Raw genomic sequence first — 13,464 nt, 5'->3', positions numbered from 1 at the left:
ATATCCCTGGAACCAGGTCCCCAGAGCATTGGATTAATGCCAGCCTTGTCCCTGAGTGTTGATCATGAAGGATTAGTGCTGCTTAAGATGATTTTAGTGATCGAAATGATTTTTAATTGCAATAGTTTCATATTTATTTTAATAAGCATTAGAAAAAATATGTGGTGAAGCTAACCTATACTTTTACTTATATTACTGCATAGGATGAGGCTAATGCATGCTTTAAAAAATTTTTGTAGGGTAAATTTTATTAGTAGTACTTAGACAAAGCAAGATTGGAGTAATACACTAATGAATGAAGTGTAAGGAACTTTTTTAAGCTGAACTGGTTTCACTGATCCTAGACTATATAGATCTCAGATGGGGACTGTTTTGGCTTCTCTGAGTTTCCTTGCAAGGCTCAGGAGCGGATCCTGCCACAATGCATGTTAGCTGGCCAACCAGAGCTGGGCTAGACACAGAAATAGTTTGTGTTGGCTTCAGGATCTCTAGGGAAGCAGATTTCCCTGGAGTCTGTGATTGTCTAAGCAGCCTATGACCCAAGAAGTTCATTTTCACATACAACAGGTCCAAGGCCTTCAGTTTTCTGTTTTCCGTACACGTCTCAGAGCTGCTAGCACAGGGACCATGAAGGCATCATGCAAATATAGGGTCTGGATAATCCCCCAGAAATCTCTGTCTCCTTCTTATTTGTACCTGAGAAGCCAGCATTGGATATGTGATGATGGACTGGTTCAGAGTTGATAGAAAAGGGCTGGCATTCGTCCTTTGGATGATGTCTCTTAGAAGTCCAGAATGAATCTGAGCTCGCTGCCTCCCAGAAGGACAGTGGAGGGTACAGCCAGAATACCCATACTCACTTTGATCAGCGTGTGGAGGTTGGCAATGGAAGACCCCTTGAGGGTGGATGAGGCAGATGCAGTGATCCAGCCAGTAGGCGGAGTTTGCAGCACCTTCAGATCCTGTTCCTTCTCCGTCTTTCTCTGTGCGTGTGCATGTTTAGTCGCTCAGTCGTGTCCAACTCTTTGCGACCCCATGGACTGTAGCAGGCTCCTCTGTCCATGGGATTCTTCAGGCAAGAATACTGGAATGGGCTGCCATTCCCTTCTCCAGGGGCTGTCTTTCTGTAAAAGGTATCAGAATCACAACCCTCTCCTCCGCCATTGAGCAGCGGCAGCTGAGAGATGAAAGGGAACAGGTTCTTGAATGCAAGGAGGGGACTGAGTAGCTGAAGGACCAGGATTTGGGGGACCACTTGGATGCTCTCCCTTTGCAGACCACTGTCTGCTTTCGCTACCCTCAACCTGCTTCCTTGTGTTCTTTTTCCCAGAATTCCCGCTATCAGACCTACCAGCGCATGTGGAATTACATGTATTCCAAGCAGCCGAGTGTGTTTGTGAAGAGCACGGAGGAGGGGATCGCCAGGGTGTTGAATTCCAACTACGCCTTCCTTCTGGAGTCCACCATGAATGAGTACTATCGGCAGCGAAACTGCAACCTCACTCAGATTGGGGGCCTGCTGGACACCAAGGGCTATGGGATTGGCATGCCAGTCGGTATGCAGGAGAGGATCAGCCTCTTCGGGTAGCTCACCCAGGCAGGCTCAGGGCAGCTCAGACCACTGAAGGCAGCCTTCACGCCAACAGCCCCTGTTTCTAGAACCAATTTCTCAGTGACTTGAGGCAGGCATTCTCAAGGTTGTTTTTTTTTAAAAGCAAACCCTCATACTTCACGTCATCAGGGATCAGTTCTCAGTCTTTAGTTACTGAAGGGTTAATTGATTAGATTTTTTATAATTTTGTTTATTTATTTTTGGGTGCACTGGGTCTTCAGTGCTGCTGAGGCTTTTCTGTAGTTGCAGCAAGCAGGAGCTACTCTCTGCGTTGCGTGGGCTTCTCATTGCGATGGCTTCTCTTGTCGTGAAGCACAAACTCCAGGGCACACAGGCTCCAGTAGTTGCGACAAGTGGGATCTTGCCAGATCAGGGGTAGAACCTGTGTCTCCTGCATTGGCAGATGGATTCTTTGCCACTGAGCCACCAGGGAAGCCCTTGTTAGTTATTAATTGCGTGATTACTAAAGGGCACTCAGATGCCCCTGGTGGATTCTTTAGGCCTGTTGTTCTCTCCCCTTCCGCTTCCTGCTCTTAGATCGTTTCTCTGCCGGCTGACATCTCTACGAGTGGTGGAAGGGCGATGGTAGGACTCAAGTGAATTAATTTTGCTATTAGTGTCCTCGGGGAAAGGTGTAATATGAAAGTGGACTGATGTGATTGGAGGAGATGGCTTTCAAATCATCTGTGGCTCTCGTGGATCCGTCTACTCTGAGTCAGCGTAGATAGCTGAGAGTGAGCGGGAGTGCTCTGATGTAGCTCTGATGAGGCTGGAGAAGCTTGGCTTCCAGAAAAGTATCCCAGCTATGCCTTCTAAAGGCAATGCCTGCTTTAGGCCTTCCCTCGCCGATGACTCCTTCACCAGAAGGTGAGGGGGAGCATGTTAACTGCTCACCATGGTTGTGGCAGAGGTCTGGAAATGTTCCCCAAGTGTTTCAGACACATACCCTTCCCCCAACACCATGGAGAGTCGTGTGGCACTCATGACTTCAGACAAGGTTGTCCTGTGCCAGGCAGCAGGGAAAGAAGCAGGAATGGAAGAAATCAGATCATGTGGGGAAATTGATATATAGTACATGCATCTTTGCTATGATCTTGCACAATTCTTCCTCTCTCTCTTTTCTTCTAAGTATAGTTGATTTACAGTGATGTGTTAGTTTCAGGTGTATAGCAGAGTCGTTCAGTAGACATATATATATTTTTCAGACTCTCTCCCTTTATAGGTTATTAAAAAATATTGAGTAGAGTTCCATGTGCTATACCGTAGGTCCTTGCTGGTTATCTATTTTATATATAGTAGTGTTACACCCCTTCTCTGGATAATTACATAACTCAGAACTCTATAAATTATGGGGCTTACTTATACCAGTGTCTTGTGAAGAGCATGGCTTTGAGGCAGGCAGATCTGGAAATGCACCCTGCTTCCTGACTGCAGGACCTTGGACAAGTGATTTAACCTCTCGGAGTCTCAGTTATCTCATTTTAAAGGGAAAATCGCTCAGTCATGTCCAACTCTTTGCAACCCCATGGACTATAACCTGCCAGGCTCCTCTGTCCATGGAATTCTCCAGGCAAAAATACTAGAGTGGGCTGCCATTTCCTTCTCCAAGGGATCTTCCCGACCTAGGGATCGAACCCAGGTCTCCCGCACTATAGGTGGATTCTTTACCGTCTGAGCCACCAGGGAAGCCCATCTCACTTTAAAACCAGGTTTCTAATACCTAACTCAAAGGGTTATTTTAAAGGTTAAACCTAATCATCTGGTCTCACCATGGTATCTCATCACACTTAGCCTGTTTGGGGGAACATTAGACCCTCCTCATCTTTTCCATCATTCCCTCTGTTACTTGATCAAAGCAGATGACTTCTTAAAGACTGCTCAGACACCAAGCCCAGGAACATTGGCAGTAACACGATTCAACTCTTGAACCCTGTGATTTCTGACACCGGTAGTTCTATAACCCAGAAGCCTCACTCAGGGCACCTGCTTACTCTCTGCTTAGCATCGTATTTCATTGAGTCCATTAATATTACAGATCGTGGGCCCCTTTGAGAAATTTAAAGGTTGACATTTTGTTTCAAGATGGTGGAGTGAACTGCAAAATGAACCTAAGGTTCACCTTGATAATACTCTAGCAATTTAACATATTTAACTGAAATGTCAGGTGTTTCAAGAGTGTTCACAGAGGAAAAACCTATAGAGAGTTGACATGAAGCTGACTGACTAGAAATTCTCATTGGTAACCAACGAAAAGGGGAGGGAAATGCATTGGTCCTGTGTCTGAAGTGATGCTGTTTCTGCTTGTGTTACTTTAATCTTATTCCACCTGCAAGGTAGATGTGGTCCTTCCCATCCTAGAGGATAGAACTGAGATTCAGGGTTGATAAGTTACTTGTCCAAGGTCACAGAATAGGTGGAGAGAGAAACTGGGCTTGAGCCTAGGGTGCCTGTCTCAAATCTAGCATTTCGCCTCCCAGACCGTGTTGACATAAGGGTACCCGGCTCGACAGAACAGGATAGATGGGGAGGGTGAACTATGAGCTAGCCTGGGCTCTCAGATCAGGCTGGGAAGAGCACTGCAGAGTCGACTTGATAAGACAGAATTTAGGTCCTAAAGACAAGCACGTGTGTCCTTCTTAAGTGAGAGGAAAGGGCGTAAACAAATAAGCAATGTGACTGGACCCAGGAAAATTAAGGGAAACGGAACAAGGAATGAGATGGGTAGGTAGTTTAGGAGCTAAGTAGGCAAACATGGAGTAAGCAGAATAAGCCTTTGCTGGGGCCCTTGGTGTGCTATAGACATTGGGCTGAAGATGCCTTGAAAACTGCTCGAAATGCCTTGTCGGGTGGATACTTGTTTCTAAGCCTGGAATGTTCATTAGTCTCACCATCTAACACCATCTGTTAGTTCAAGTAGCCATTCACTTCAGATGTGTGTTAAGTACCTGCTATAGGTGAGGTGCTGTTGACATTCACCCAATTTGCGTTCAGTGCTGCAGGCTTGGGGTTTGAATGCCCAAGCATAGTTGTATCTATAGCAGGGAAGTTTCTATCTATGGAATCATGGGCTGTTAGAGTCCTAAGAGATCTGGGAACTGATCTGATTCCTTACCTGTCAAAGGGCAGTCCATGGCCCAGTGGCAGGGCAGTACCCCGGAGCTCGTTAGAAATGCACTCTCAGCCGCCACCCCAGACCCACTGAATCAGAATCTGCGGGGTTTGACAAAATCCCCAGGGGATTCCAATGTGCATGAAAGTTTGAGCACAGGCATCTATTTGTTCCAGCTCCTGCCTACATCCTTCACCAGAGCCCTTTCCCCCAGACCATCTGTCCACAGCAGGCCTTCACTGAGCTTAGACAAGAACCTGGGTAGCTTAGTTGCTTTCCAGCCTCTTGGCAGCTTTTTCTTAATGATTTCAGACCTCAGCCTGGGCTGGGGCATCGAGTTTTCCATGGTTTCGTTTAAGCCTGTTTCTGTGATTAAATCTAAATTCTGGGACCAGAGCTCCTTGACAGTATTCCATTTGAAAATTAAAAAAAGAATTGCACTCAACTAAGCCTTCAGTTTGAGGAGGTTGGGGGAGTGATGTAGACAGGGTGGTGGACAAGGTCAGGGTTTTGGGGCACCCAGCGGGCAGCTGTGAGGGTCGTGGATGCCCCAGATAGGTTCTCCATGCAGATAGAGCCACCCCTGTCTCTGGGTGGCTCTTCTCTTATTGATGGCTGCTCCTGGTAAACAGTTGTAGGGTGTAATGTAGTGAGAGTTACAAATGGCAGAGAAACTAATTTAAATAAAGTAGAGAATAGGCAGCTGATGGGCAGCAAGGTTTGTGTCACAGAAGATGTCCCTGCTTGGCCTCCCGGAGGCAGGCAGATGGGAAGCTTTTGCAACCAGTTCCCCGCATGCCCATGGGTTCACCCAGGTAGAATGCAGTGGCACCTGGATGGGGAGGTGGGAGGCGCAGCTGTCTGTCACTTGACCCACAGTGGGGTCTTGGCCATGGGCTGGGCGTGCCAGTCAGCGTGGAGAGAAGGGAAGTAAAAATACCTGGTGCCCCACTTGGAGCCAGAACGCAGTCCTGTCCACGGAGAGTCCCAGCCTGAGCACAGTGGAGAGCCGTGCTCCTGCAGGAACCCCAGCTCCTCCCCTCCTGTGCTACATGGGCGGGGTGGTGGGGGGTGGCAGGGGGGTTGAGACCTGGCTGGGGAGCAGAGAGATGCAGATGGGGCACTCACGTCCTGTGTTTCGGGCTCTCCTGTGACCCCCAGGCTCCGTCTTTCGGGACGAGTTTGATCTGGCCATTCTCCAGCTGCAGGAGAACAACCGCCTGGAAATCCTGAAGCGCAAGTGGTGGGAAGGGGGCAAGTGCCCCAAGGAGGAGGATCACAGAGCCAAAGGTAAGGGCAGCCGGGGCCCCCCCCTCCTGCCTGGGAGACTACAGCTGCTTGTCTCTGGCTTCCGAATCCCAGGTCATTGCAGGTTGAAAACAAGCCTCGAAAGGAGCCCAGGGCCAGGCTGGGATCGACAAGGGTCAGCCCTGTCCCCAGGTCTCAGCTCCCTGTAGGGTATCCACTCCCGCCTGCTTGCAGGCCCTACAGATGCTAACCCTGCCACACATCTCAAGTCCAATCACTTCTGCGCCAGCACCACCTCTTCCACTGTGGCCTCTGTCCCTGGCACTCCACAACCGCACGATTACAACAGCCTGGCTTCTTTTTCCCATTTTTGCCCCTCTTCAGTGTTCTCTCCAGGGCTTCCCAGGTGGCGCTAGTGGTAAAGAACCCACCTGCCAGTGCAAGTTAGATGTAAGAGACTCAGGTTCAATCCCTGGGTCAGGAAGATCCCCTGGAGGAGGGCATGGCAACCCCCTCCAGTATTCTTGCCTGGAGAATCCCAGGACAGAGGAGACTAGGGGGCTGCAGTCCATAGTGTCACAGAGTCAGACACAACTGAAGCGACTCCACACTCCCACACACAGTGTTCTCTCCACCAGGAGCCTTAAAAAGGTCATTCTTTTTAAGACACACATAAGATTGCAGCCTCGGGGGCTTCCGTGGCGATTCAGTGGTTAAGACTCTACCCCTTCACTGCAAGGAGTGTGGGTTCGATCCCTGGTCAAGGAAGTCCCTCATGCTGTGAGGTGCAGCCAAAGGGGAAGAAAAGAGATTGCAGCTTTGGCCTGACAAACCTTCCAATGGTTCCCATCTCACTCAGAATAAAACTCAAGCTTTCTATGACTCCCGACCCTACCTGATCTCTTCCCCCCATTTTCTTCCTGCTCCCCAAGCCTGTTCCTTCAGAAGCTCCCTCAGAGGGGCCATCAAGTCCCCACCCTGCATACCTCTCCCCCTCCTCTTTACTGCTTTATTTCTCTTTTCAGACTTTGTCACTACCTGATATTATTATTTTCTATTAATCCGTTTACTTTCTGCCTCTTCTAGAACATAAGTTCCATGAGGGCAGAGTTTGTCTTCCTCACAGGGCTGTCCACTGGGCCTGGCACATGGATATTGTATTGAATGAATGAATGAATGCTAAATCCAGCTGGATAGAGAGCAGTCACTGACTGCCGTGAAGTTGAGGCGGGGCTTCCCCTGTGGCTCAGTGGTCAAGAATCTGCCTGTAATGCAGGTGTCACAGGAGCCATGAGTTCAATCCCTGGGTCAGGAAGATCCCCTGGAAGATGGCAACCCACTCCAGTGTTGTTGCCTGGAGAACCCCTTGGACAGAGGAGCCTGGCAGGCTACAGTCCATAGGGTCGCAGATAGTTAGACATGACTGAAACCACTTAGCACGCGTGCACGAGGGTCCTGAACATGTAGCATTTTCTGTTGGGGGAATATACACCCTGGCTTACCCAGGACAATCTCGGACTACATATCTGCTGTAGATCAGTTAATGCCTGTTAGTTATTTTTAGAATGCCCTTTCATTCTCCAAATGTCCTGGTTTGAGCAATAAATCATCTGGTCACCCCAGTGATCTACTGCAGCCTTGCTAAAATATGCAGCGAGTTTACCTATACACGCTGTCCCCCAGGGAGGCAGCAGAGGAGTGAAATGGATGATCCTTGTGCTTCCCCTCTTGGCTCAGCATGAGTGATTATCCAGGATGAGACAGTGAGGGAGTGACTTTGTGTTCCTAAGTGTCTCTGTGTGCATCTTGATCCTGCAAGGAGAGGGCTCAGGAATACAGGAGCAGCCCTTAGTCATTTAGAATATCGTCTTTTTTTTTTTTTTTTTTTTTGGCCACATCTTGCAGCATGCAAGATCTTAGTTCCCTGACCAGGGATCAAACCTGTGCCCCCTGCAGTGGAAACACAGAATCATAACCACTGGACCACTAGGGAAGTCCTGATCTGGAGTAACTTAAACTAGAAACAGAGAGATGGGCCTGGGACCCAGAGTGAAACAGGAGAGATGTCCAGGTTTCTGGCACCCTAAAAGCCCTTGATCCTCCTCCAGCCCTCTCCCTCCCACAGTGGGTTGGGTGCCTTCTGTGGTTTTGGATTGAGCACTCAACATGCTGCGTTGCAACTCTTGGTGTCCTCTGCCTGGTCAATGGCCCCTTAGAGTGGACCTGTCTCCTCTGCTCTATGTCCCTGGCCTCCCCTGCAGAGACTGACACATAATGGGCACTCAGTGAAAGTTTGTGGGATGTGTGATTAGAGCCACTGACTGACAGCTGTCAGAAGACACCGCTTAGGGTCCCCCTGGGCCACACTAATGAAGAGCAAGGGCTCAGAGAGCTGCAGGGACCCCACCAGCTCTGGCTGCTCCAAGCCTCCCTCCTCTTCTCCTTCTCGCTGGTGGTGAGGTCCCCCACTTTCCTTCTCTTTGTAAACCTGATCCTATTTGATCTTTTGGAGCCTGGTTCCCCTCGAGACTCACGACTGAGTTATCCCAACTCTCCAGTGTCCCCTTTCATCCCTGACTGCTAAACCCAGCCCCTGGCAGTTAGTATTTGCTTGTGTTTATTTTCACCAGTAATCTATAGAGGAACACTTGGAGGGCAGCAGATCAGCAAGGACGTAATGATGACTCAGGAGCTGGGACCTTATGGCTTTCACTCAGGGACCTCAATTTAGATCATCTCTGTCACATTCACGATTTCACCCAAAGGGCAGTGGAATCCCCCCACCGCCCAAGAATGGAGCTTATCAAACTTTTGCCCCCCTGCACACCTGTTTGTTCTGCCGACTGCTACTATGTTGGTTCTCTCCCCTGAGGCAGTGTGCACAGGGCTCAAAATCATGAATAGTGCGTCAAGGGGACTCTGCTCCATAGATGGCCTTGTTATTTACGCTGTAAAATGTCTTTAAGCCTTAGTTTCCTTCTCTGGAAAACAGAGCTAAAAATAGTAATGACCCTCCTTGAGCTATTGCAGAGATCGAATGAGATAAATCATGTTAAATGCTTAGCAGGGCACCTGGTTCAAAGGAAATGAGAAGTGATTTTATTCTAAATTTTTAATCTAAATAAGCAGTTGAGGTCTGAATAGTGTCCACAAGTGCATCTGTCCACCCTGTATTCCTCCAGGCTACATAGTTCTTTTTCAACACATAGGACATTAGTTTTCTATTAATAGTTGTTCCCTATGGACTGTGAAAACCTTAAGGACAGGGTCTGTGTCGTATGTATTTTTCTATCCCAGTGACCAGCATATCATTTGACATTTCATCAGTACTTGATGCAAGGAATAGAAAGGAATGAATGAATCAGCCATCATCTCAAGGACCTACAGACTGGTCCTACTTCCTAAGTCTGTTTTCCTCCAGACAGCCCTGACATCCAGGAAGTGGATGGAAAGTGTTTACAGAGCCCCCACTGCCTCCAACAAACAGTGGAGACTGCTGTGTATCAGGCACTGTGCTGGGCTCCGAAAGTATCAAAAGCAATGAGACGTGGCCCTGCCCTCAAGAGGCTTAGCACCTAGAGAGAGGCGCAGATCATCTCTGTAAAACAGTCACAATGCAGAGATGCTTTCATAGAGCTGGACAGAAGGTATTATGAAGCCCCAGGGCAATACTTCTGAGCAATATTCAGGGAAGGTTTATGGAGACATGGGGCCTAGACCATGAAACATCCATTAGGAGTTACAGCTTTATTTGTTTATTTTTATTTTATTTATTTATTTGGCTCTGCTGGGTCTTCACTGCTGCACGGGCTTTTCTCTATTGTTGTGTGTGGGCTTCTCATTGCAGTGGCTTCTCTTGTTGCAGAGCACAGGCTCCGGGGCACATGGGCTTCAGTAGTTGCGGCTCCTGGGCTCTAGAGCACAGGCTCGATAGGGATTGAACCTGAGTTACCTGCATTCGAAGGCAGATTCTTTACCACTGAGCCACCAGGGAAGCCCTGGGAAGTCACAGCTTTAGGAAGATTATGGAGCACAGCTGTCACACTCAGAAATTGGATTCAAAAAAGCAGGGTGAGGTTGGATTAAGAGGACATTGAAAAGTGGGTGAAGGCGTGTGGACAGCAGACCAGTGTCCCAAACTTTCCCATGGAAGAGATGCACAGCAGAGGGGACTGAGTGTGGACTTTTGAGGGGTCTGGGGACACAGTCACAAGCGTCTCAAACAGCCCGACATGTTTGGAATATCCTTAAAGTCTTCTGTTTTGTCCTAAAAACACGTGTGAATTTTGCATCTGACAGCCGGATATGGGCATGTTTATGTAATGGAAAAACCCTTTTCTGGCCTAAACTCTGGGTAAAATCGTGTCCTAGGAAGATGTTCTAGGAACACCCCAGAGCTCTGCATACACCTTGGCACACTGTGAGCACACTGGACTGAGTTGGTGACGTTGGTGGCAGACCTCAAAGGTTCTGGCATGAGATGTGGCATCAAGAAAGCAGGTGCTGTGGATGGAGCTCTGAGCTGCCAGTGGCATTCACGGTCCCAGGGGACAGTCATTGCCTTGGGAGGAACAGAGAGGAGAGACTACCTTTAAGTTCTAAAAGAAGTTGTTCCAACTCAGCAGACACAATGTTCTTAGAAGTCAAGGTGTTTGATTTGCTAAAAAGTATTTTGGAATACAGAAGGGCAGTACCTGAAAAGAAGCTTGGTGTAAAGCTGACACTAGAACTTCAAAGACCCAGGCCACCCAGGCTGCAAATTAGATAAAAAGATGCCCTCCTGAGACAGGGAGTTTCTGAGCTGGAAAGGATGTGTTAGAATTTGGAGGGTCCCTGAGAAGGAGCCTGATGTCCGGCTGAGAGGTGGAGAGTGCCAGAGAGAACTCTGGATTTGTTGGGAATCCCTAGAAGCAAAGAGGTTTTTGCTTGCTTCCAGAGCTTGGCAGACCCCAGAAATATGTGTTGTGCTGCATGGAATGGGGGGCGTGAGAGATGGCACGTGGGGACCAGGAGCAGAGAGGTCACAGGGACAGGCCTGCATTTTCCAGGGTCCCAGACAAGGATATTGGAAATCTAAGTCGAATCCAGCATTAGGACAGGACGCCTAACTTCACCCCCATGACATCATCTCCTTGCCAACCTCAGACCTGAAATATATCCAGGAGTGAAAGGGGAACAGAGATAACACTGTATTTAACTGAATATAAACCTGAAATTTTGGAGAAGGCAATGGCACCCCACTCCAGTACTCTTGCCTGGAAAATCCCATGGGCGGAGGAGCATGGTGGGCTGCAGTCCATGGGGTCAGGAAGAGTCAGACACAACTGAGCAACTTCACTTTCACTTTTCACTTTCATGCATTGGAGAAGGAAATGGCAACCCACTCCAGTGTTCTTGCCTGGAGAATCCCAGGGACGAGGGAGCCTGGTGGGCTGCCATCTATGGGACTGCACAGAGTCGGACATGACTGAAGCGACTTAGCAGCAGCAGCAACAGCAAACATGAAATTTAAACATAAAGAAATCTCTGTTTCTGGCAATCAGGTGAAAACAGAAGCCTGAGGTAGACATTTGGTACTTTTATAGGAAAATTAAGTTGTCGTTTTTGCAGCGCGGTTGGCTTGGGATATTCTTCCCCATTCCACAGAGGTTTTAAGAAGACTGTCTGACAGCAGAGCTCAGAATGGATGGAGGAGAGAGACAGGGAAAGCAGGTTCCCAGGGAAGATGGAAAGAAGTGAGCAGGAGGCTTCTCCCCACTCTGCAATTGGGGACTGAATGTTCCCTGGCACGGAGAAGAGAACTGAGCAGATGAAGAGGGAAAATAAACAGTGGAAGTAATCCTTGCCCAGGTCTCATGTGCTTCAGAAGATGCTCGGGTTCTATCAACCAGCTGATGCTGTCTTGCCTCCTTTTAGTCGTCCTTGGGTACAAGAGGGGGAGCCATATTAATCACCGGTGTGGTCCAAGAAGGGGCTGTGTGGGAGATGCTGTACAAATCAGCATAAGAGCCAGGGCTTCGGTTCCCAGCCCAGCCACAGCAGCTGGTGCCAGTTTAACGCACTGACCCCATTTCTGCCATGGCTGAAACCCAAGCAGACATTACTCAGAGAAGCTGAAAGGCTTTCTGGCTGAGCAAAAGTCCACGTGACCTCTGCCAAGCCAGGCCAGAAGCACTAACCTGGAAGGACTGGAGCCACTGCCTGGTTAGTGTGTGACAAATTAGCCATCAGACTTCCAGGATATAACTCACTGCTTGACAGACCTCCCCTCCCCTGTGGCAGAAGAACAGGAGCCAGCATGGCCTGGAAGCTCTCTTCCTTGAAGTCTTTCGTGGGGGCCCGGAATGGAGCCGCAGGACCATGTTTTTCTTGCATCTCAAATTGAACAAAGGGCAGTCCTTTTCATTTACTTTCCAAAGCAGCTCCTAGGAGATCTTTCTTTTATTGATTGGAATCCCTTGGCTTTCAAATGGACCTAAAGGAAGGAGGAGAAGATGGAGCATTCTGAGAGGGATGGAGGTGGAGGGAACTTTGAAGGGGATCCTTATCTCACAGACCTCTGAAGCTGAGAGTGACATCAATTAGGATGTTTCAGACAATGCACAGTGCCTGGCATAATCCTTTTCTACTGTGTTATCCTATTAAAATGTGATACATTTTAAAGAAAAGGATCTGATGCTACTCCACGTCTAATCCAATATTATAGCTCCAGCATCACTGCCAAAATCCAGAGAAGAATCCTAACATTGGGCTGATGCCACCAATCCGAGTTTTGTTTTGTTTTGTTTTTGCCAGGTCTTCCTTGGCTCTGATGAGAACCACAACATTACCCCTTGGCTTCATCTATCCCCATTTCTTTCCCTGCCTATAACTCAGTGACCGGTTACCTGCATACACAGCTGAAAAACACAGATCATGTGGAGGACAGGAGTATTACAAAAAGAAGCAGGCTTCATTCCAAGCTGCTTCATTTTCTTCTGCCTTGTCTTTTCAAAAACACTCATTTTATTTATTTTCTCACTCAACTCCTATAAAAAGAAATATCGCTAGCCACTCACAGGGGCCAACATCCCCATTCAAGGGGATTGTATTACCGAAGGCTTTGCAGAGCAATCGCCAGACAAAAAGGTAGTCGGTGAATTCCAAGGAAATTAAATACTTTTATCTTAAAAAACACAAGCTCACAATCAGGCTTCAAAGGAACATAAATACAACACCGGGCTGTGAAAATCAGGATCCCCTTTCAAGGATGGAATAGAGGCCAGTGGCATTGACTCACAAAATCCTCAGAGAGCAGGAAGTTTGCTGTCTGGCATGGCGGGAATGAAAGTGTGAGACATCTTAGCAAGAGTGGGGGCGAGTGATGAGAGGGGTGGGGGGAATTGTGGGGACATTTTCCCTTCTCTTTCTTCCCTGGGGGCCCAGCTCTATTATGCTGGCTCTCTAGTTTCTCTGGAGAGAGCCAAGACTGGAAACCTGAATATGGGAGTTTAGA

General features: G+C 48.3%; 1 protein-coding gene across 1 annotated transcript in view; it reads left to right on the top strand.

Annotated features, from left to right (window-relative positions):
• The window catches only part of GRIK4 (glutamate ionotropic receptor kainate type subunit 4), a 498,718-nt gene that overhangs the window by 472,024 nt on the left and 13,230 nt on the right, over positions 1–13,464 (top strand). Inside the window, exons 17-18 of the mRNA XM_070383202.1 lie at positions 1,331–1,556; positions 5,883–6,011. Of these exons, the coding sequence (XP_070239303.1) occupies positions 1,331–1,556; positions 5,883–6,011 (355 nt within the window). The remainder of the gene's footprint in view (positions 1–1,330; positions 1,557–5,882; positions 6,012–13,464) is intronic.

The sequence above is a fragment of the Bos mutus genome, chromosome 15 (genome assembly GCF_027580195.1).
Source record: "Bos mutus isolate GX-2022 chromosome 15, NWIPB_WYAK_1.1, whole genome shotgun sequence".
NCBI classification, from domain to species: domain Eukaryota; kingdom Metazoa; phylum Chordata; class Mammalia; order Artiodactyla; family Bovidae; genus Bos; species Bos mutus.
The sequence above is the reverse complement of the archived record's forward strand: the minus strand, read 5'-3'. Positions and strand labels throughout refer to the sequence as shown.